Source organism: Cebus imitator, unplaced genomic scaffold (genome assembly GCF_001604975.1).
Source record: "Cebus imitator isolate Cc_AM_T3 unplaced genomic scaffold, Cebus_imitator-1.0 Scaffold285, whole genome shotgun sequence".
NCBI lineage: Eukaryota > Metazoa > Chordata > Mammalia > Primates > Cebidae > Cebus > Cebus imitator.
This window is the reverse complement of record NW_016107600.1, coordinates 1,093,973-1,100,442: the sequence shown is the minus strand read 5'-3', so window position 1 is coordinate 1,100,442 and position 6,470 is coordinate 1,093,973. Positions and strand designations below refer to the sequence as shown.

Sequence of the window (6,470 nt, the reverse complement as noted above, 5' to 3'; positions counted from 1 at the left end):
TTTGGGAGGGGAGAGGGGGAGACAGAGTCTAGCTCTCTCACCCAGGCTGCAGTGCAGTGGCATGATCTCGGATCGCTGCAATTTCCGCCTCCCAGACTCAAGCAATTCCCCTGCCTTAACCTCCGGATTAGCTGGGATTACAGGTGCACACCACCATGCCTGGCTTTTTGTATTTTAGTAGAGACACGGTTTCACCATGTTGGTCAGGCTGGTCTCGAACTCCTGACCTCAGGTGATCCACTTGCCTCAGCCTCCCAAAATGCTGAGATTACAGGCATGAACCACTGCACCTGGCCTTAAGTTCTGAAAAAAGTTTTCAGGACTTAAAAGTAGCAGACAAAATAATGTTTCAACTGTGTAGCTCACTCTACAAAGCTCCCAGATCTTGTCAAGCCTTAACCATCTGAACATACCAGACTACAATGCCTTTCTTTCTGTTTCAAAGAGGTCATTTGAGGTCCTGGAATCCAATTTAGGTCTTTCAGGGAAAGGTATTTAAGTATTCCGTATGCTTCACTGGTAGGTAGGTAGACAGGCACCAAGACTGCTCCCATTTTGAATAGAACCAAATGTGTAAGACTTCTTTTCAGTTCATGAAGTTATTTCATAAAGATTTTAGATTGATTGGCATAAATATTTGTGATATGTGGTCATGAGAACATGACTGGTAATTCACCATCTGTATCCCTTCCACACAATGCAAAGTCAAAAGCTGGGTAGAAAAGCAAGGGCCAGAACACTGAAGAGTCCTTCAACTACAAACTGTATTTATTTTTAGTCAGAAATGGTTTCTCCACCTCAGCATTAAGGGAATATTTAGTTCTTAAAAAGGTTAGATCTAGGACCTAAAAATTAAGCTTATGAAAATTGGTGGTAGCACTCTGGCCCCACCAGAGTTCTAGAAGAAATGCCCTGAATGTATATCAAGCCCAAATGGGGATTTGCTGGGGTGGGGGAGGTGAGGGAAAAGGAAATACTATGAAATACTGAGTCAGGCACTCTAGAATAGAAAACCACATGGGGGAGCTCTAGGCTTTAAACAAATTTAAAACTGAGGGCCTTTAGAGGTAGTGATGGTAGCTAGCCCCTTAAACATCTGGAATCTTTCCCAGTAATCTTTCCTTGGGAATAGTCATTAGGTTAAGAGGCCTTCCAAATCAAGAACTAGATAAAATAAAACCAGGTCCCTCAGTGGGGAGATCGCATCAGCATGATTAAGTCCAAACTACAGAAGGAGCGACCTTACTAAGGGAGAGAGCTGGACCACATGATAAAGGAGCAACTAAATAAAACTCCTAACTGGACAGGTTTGCCCATCTAATCCTTTATGCAGACTTGGGCCATGTAACACTTCTTCACAAACCCAATCTGGGATGGAGGGGCCACAATAACATCAGAAAATGAGATAATATATTGGAATACTATGGCCAAGCGTGATGGCTCACGCCTATAATCCCACCACTTCAGGAGGCCGAGGTGGGTGGATCACCTGAGGGCAGGAGTTTGAGACCAGCCTGACCAACATGAAGAAACTCCATCTCTAAAAAAATTATATATATATATATGAATACTAAGTTTTCTTTTTTAATGTCAACCAGTGGGGATGCTGGACAAGGGAAAATAACTCTACAGTGAATTCTCTAATGCCCTGGGAAGAGCGTTATACTTTCAGCACTGTGGCAATGTGTACTTTGGTTGAATGGAAGGCTATCAGAGGCTTTATGCTACTATTCTAAACCATTTCTACTGTTTTATGAGAGATCCATGCCCAAAGAAAATGAATAAGGTTTTAGGGAGGTTAGTATGATTGAATAAAAGTAAAGTTTAAGTTGTTAGTCCTGGCTAGTCATTCATAATCTATGAATTTAAATTATCTTTAGGGCCTCTATTTTTTAATCTGCAAAATGAGGGGATCGTGTATCACAGATTAGTTGTTCCTTAAGGTTTCTTCCAAACGTAAGCATGTCACTTCCTACTTGTGATAGTGTTGGTGGGGAGGAGAAAGGGTACAGCAAGGAACAGAAAAAAGTGCAAAGAAACTTGGTTGACTATCAGAGTTGGTTTAGGATGAGTGGATGGCATCATGTCAAATTGTGGATAATGTCACAGGTTGGCGGCTGAGATATACTTAATGTCACAAAGAGGGATAATGCTAATTCAGAGGAATGCAGAGCAGACAGTAGCTGCCTAATTTTATTAGACTTATGCCACTTTGCCCCTCCTCTTCATTCTGGGTAAAAAAAATATGTTCTTTGAATGTATGACTTGGAAGAGATCCTCATGATAACCATTCACCAGAGGAAACCTGGGATGAACACCTTGTTAGCTGCTGCTGGCAAGGTAAGACCATTTGAGAAGTCAGATAAACCTCCTCACTAATGAAGCTTGTTGCCAATTACAGAGGACCCTCAGGATCTAAACTGCCATAGGCTCCTATCTCTTTGTGGGAATATTGACAAAGGACTATAAAAGTAACCTGGGATTCCAAAAGCCCATGTCAGTTATACAGGCTTTCTGGTTGAAGAGCCACAAGTCACAAGCCCCCAACCCTTTACCCTTCACAGCACACAGTGAACTAGGGTTCTTACTGCGCCAACTTTATTACAGCTAGAAACACAAATATGGCCAAGAAGGCCTGCTGATAGCTTAATCATTAAAAAAAAAAAAAAAAAAAGGTTAACGGAGAAGCTTTTATTCATTAACACAGAGCCTAACACATTGTTATATTGCAAGGCAGAATATAACTACAAAGAAAAGGTAACAAACAAGAAAGAAGAGTAAACTGTGGCTCTAGATAAAGAATTCAAGTCAGACCCTGAAACAGGCACTCAGCTGAAATGGCCTAAACCTAAACAAGGGTTACCACTCCCCCCACCCCCACCCAGTTATCCCCCAAAGTAGCAAAAAGGAAAAGGTAACAAGCTCACAATAGTTTCATTCTCACCAATGTTAACAAAGGAAAACAAAATGAACCAAATAATACTGGAGGAGGTGCCTCAAGATATGCAATCAGTAGGGAGAGAATCTCTGTTTCTCGCCTTTCAGTTTGTTAGTTACACATGGCACGGCAGAGGTGGTGGTGGTGGTAGCTGAAGCCCCGGTACCCTTAGCAGCAGACACAACATTTAGAGCCAGGAGAGGGATGGGTTTCATGCCAAGCAGACTGGAGACACAAGGGGCGGTCGGAAGAGGGTTGGGGAGGCTGGAGGGTGCGTCGGAGGTCCCCGCTGTGGCGAGCGAGGGGGTGGTGGTGGAGGAGGAAGAAGAAGAAGGGGTGGAGGGTTGAGAGAGGTTGATGCTGAGGTGATCAGGGATCGTGACGGAGGCTGCCTGGGAGGAGGGTTTAGCGTTTTCTAAACTGTAACAGAGGAAAAAAGGAACAAAAAAAAGGGTGGGTGGAAGGGAAGACCACAAAAGGGAATAAGTACAGGACAAAAACTGCTTCAGTTATATCAGTAAGTGCCTCTGGTTGACAATTAGGAAATCCTAGTATCAACTTGTGACAAGCTCTCTTTTAGCCTGTGTCCCACCCTCTAAATATGTATACTTCCATTCCACAAAGCTACTTAAAAACTGGCATAGAAAAAGCTGACAGAGAAATCAAATCACAGAGCACGTATTTCCATATACCTGACACACTGACCCAACCCAGATGTTGAAGGAATGATTTCAGGTAGAAAATGAAAGATACTCATCAGTCACCCAACAAAGAAAAAATGTTTCCTCCAATCAAATGTCAATTTCCTATTCTAATGGAAAATCAATTAACCCGAAATTACTTATGAAGCTTTGAGTATTTATAAACACAATTTTTAAAAATCCTTCCAGCTGTAGTATTAAAGTCTGCTTACATTTCCAAAACAAACAAACCAATATTAGGGTGGAAGGAGACAAGAATCCAAAGTAGGTCACTGACTAATTTCAAATTTCAAAGAATGCAGTGTTTTCAAAGAAAAATGCTGAGAAGTGTAGATAAGAACTAGGAAAGCTTTTCTGGTGGGAGGTGGTATAAGAAATTCTTTGTTTCTGACTGATCATACTTCTAATGTGGACTTTTCAGAAGTGGAAAAGAGAAACTCAAGCATCACCTAAAAATTCATATTTAAAAAGTGAAAATGCTGCTGCTTCTACTCCTAAAATAACCTCCACAGAACAGTAAGGATATGTGTCTCCCAAATTCCTGTATGTGTCTACTAAATCAGAACTACTTATATTTGAGAAGTTTGCCTGGACAATTGAGCCCACAAACCTACGTCTTCAAGAGCAGAAAGGCTCCCCTTAAAACCTCATTTTGTTTACCTATGTCCAAGGACAGCTGCAATCCATAAAGGAGAGGGATACAAATCTCCACTAACTATATAAAAGGACTCAGACTGCCACCACAAAAAATCTAGACAGGAGAAAATGCTCAGAAGCCAGTAAAATCCTTGCCTTAAAAAAATGGAGGGGAAAAAAAAAAAAAAAAAAAAAAAAAAAAAAAAAAAAAAAAAAAAAAAAAAGAAAAAAAAAAAAAAAAAAAAAAAAAAAAGACAACAAAAAACTTCTGACTTCTGCATTTAAACTGGACCAAGGTGAGAAAGAGTAAGCTTTGTGCATGCATAGTCCTTGCTTCGGTGTTAGATGAAGCTCTGAAAAGTACTGACCCTAATGATCCTGAACTGCCATTCAATAAGAATGATCCTGAAAAGAGTGACTCTAGCTAGAGAATTCTATTTCCTTACAATGTAGCCACTGACCTATTGCAGGGGCTAGGCAAGCAGGTCACATTTAAATTTTATGAAGGGCAAGCCTATCAAAAGAACAAAACAAATTCCAGCTTTCAAAAACATGACTGTTGCCACTGAAAACTCCCCTCCAAAATCCTAGTCAGAATAAGAAAAATAATTCTTGTAATCCCAGCACTTTGGGAGGCACATCACTTGAGGTCTGGAATTGTGGAGACAAGCCCGACCAACAAGGTGAAACCCCGTTTATATTAAAAGCACCTCTGCAAACAACCTCTATGTAAAATTTTGGTACTACCATTTCATTCTGAACATTAAGGACCTAGTGTGCTTAGTGGATGGACAAGAAAACAAATCTAGGAATGGGAAAGCTTTTCTATACCAAGAGTAGCAGCACCTCAAGATATGAAGAGACCTAAGGCAAAAGTCAGACTGCTACCGGGGAAATGGTAAGTTCTTAGCTAGGGCTAAGTAACCACAGCATACATACATGGTCAGTACAAGCATGACAATACAGACCTCATATTTATGAATTCCTTTCCCCATACTAGTTTCAGGAACTCATGCAAAACTTTTATGACAAAGAGACCAGACATTTATAAGAAAGGTAAATGACAACTAGACAACACTCTCCATTAAAAGGGACCTAAGGGCCTCAGGGCTAACAATGCTTTAAAATGTTAATAAGCAATTAAAGGTCCAACTTAAACTCAAGAGTTGAGAAAGCAAGTACTATAAATGACTGTAGGATCCCATTTGACTGTGACCATTGTCCTAAAATTCTGAGGTAGTAACATTAGCTAGCTGTGGGTAAGAGGAAAAAACCCTATAGGAAGTCATTAAGGGATGAGACTGGGCAAGGGGTGAGATAAAAAACATACTTCACACTTCTCTAAAACATTCCATACCTGTGCTTCCCACATTCCCACAAGCTTTGAACAATAACACGTGCAATGAGAAAAATGGGTGTTTCCAGAATAAATGATAATTGCTGCCTCCAAGAAACTGCCTTGCTGTCCTATTACTCCACTGTCATTCAATTAAGGGTGCTCTGGACCCCAAATCAAATCAAAGAAAGAGTAGTCTACATGCTATGTAGAACAAGAAAGACCCACATTTGATTCTGTCAGTGAGTGCTCTAGCCAGAAGATTCTCCTATTATTAAAGACATGGGCCATTCTTTCCACTTCCCAAACCATCAAGTTAAATTCGGTCAATCTCTGTTCCTCCCTCCCCGACCCCTTGCAAACTTATTGCAATTTGTTTACTTTTTCTGCTACACTCAAAGAAAGTAGGGCTAGCAAACAAATTCTGGCCATCTCTACCCATTCCCCATGTAATCTTATATTTAATAATGTACTGCAGCTTTCCCCAACACATGTTACTGTGTTGGTATGAATAAGACAAAAGGTAGTGCAGTCTTACCTGACATTGATTAGATATTGAGCCAGGCTAATGCTGGCAGCAGATCCAGTGATGGTAACCTGCCTATCAGTAGATCCTTCCACTGGGTTCGCAATTTTGATCTGCGCCCCAGACATCTGACGGATCTCATTGATTTTGGCGCCCTGACGCCCGATTATGCAGCCAATCAACTTAAGGGAGAAAAAAAATCAAGGCACAGTAAATTAGAGTTGCACGGCTAAGTCCAAGAATCCCACCCTCTCCTCTAGCTCCTACAACTTGGGTCACAGAAAACGGCAATGGAAACTACTTTTTTTTTTAACATCTTTTTTTTTTTTTTTT

The 6,470-nt window shown here is 40.8% G+C and overlaps 1 protein-coding gene across 28 annotated transcripts in view; it reads right to left on the bottom strand.

Moving 5' to 3' along the window:
* PCBP2 (poly(rC) binding protein 2) overlaps positions 1–6,470 on the bottom strand; it is a 32,391-nt gene that overhangs the window by 7,536 nt on the left and 18,385 nt on the right. For 16 of the 28 annotated variants that reach the window (XM_017501801.2, XM_017501803.2, XM_017501806.2 and 13 more), the window contains 2 exons: positions 6,150–6,319; positions 1,589–3,358 (listed from right to left, as the gene is read on the bottom strand). In XM_017501801.2, the coding sequence (XP_017357290.1) occupies positions 3,010–3,358; positions 6,150–6,319 (519 nt within the window). In that variant the 3' untranslated portion in view covers positions 1,589–3,009. Of the gene's footprint in view, positions 1–1,588; positions 3,359–4,508; positions 5,673–6,145; positions 6,320–6,470 lie in introns of those variants that run through there. The other 12 variants (XM_017501839.1, XM_017501833.2, XM_017501834.2 and 9 more) reach the window with 4 other exon arrangements.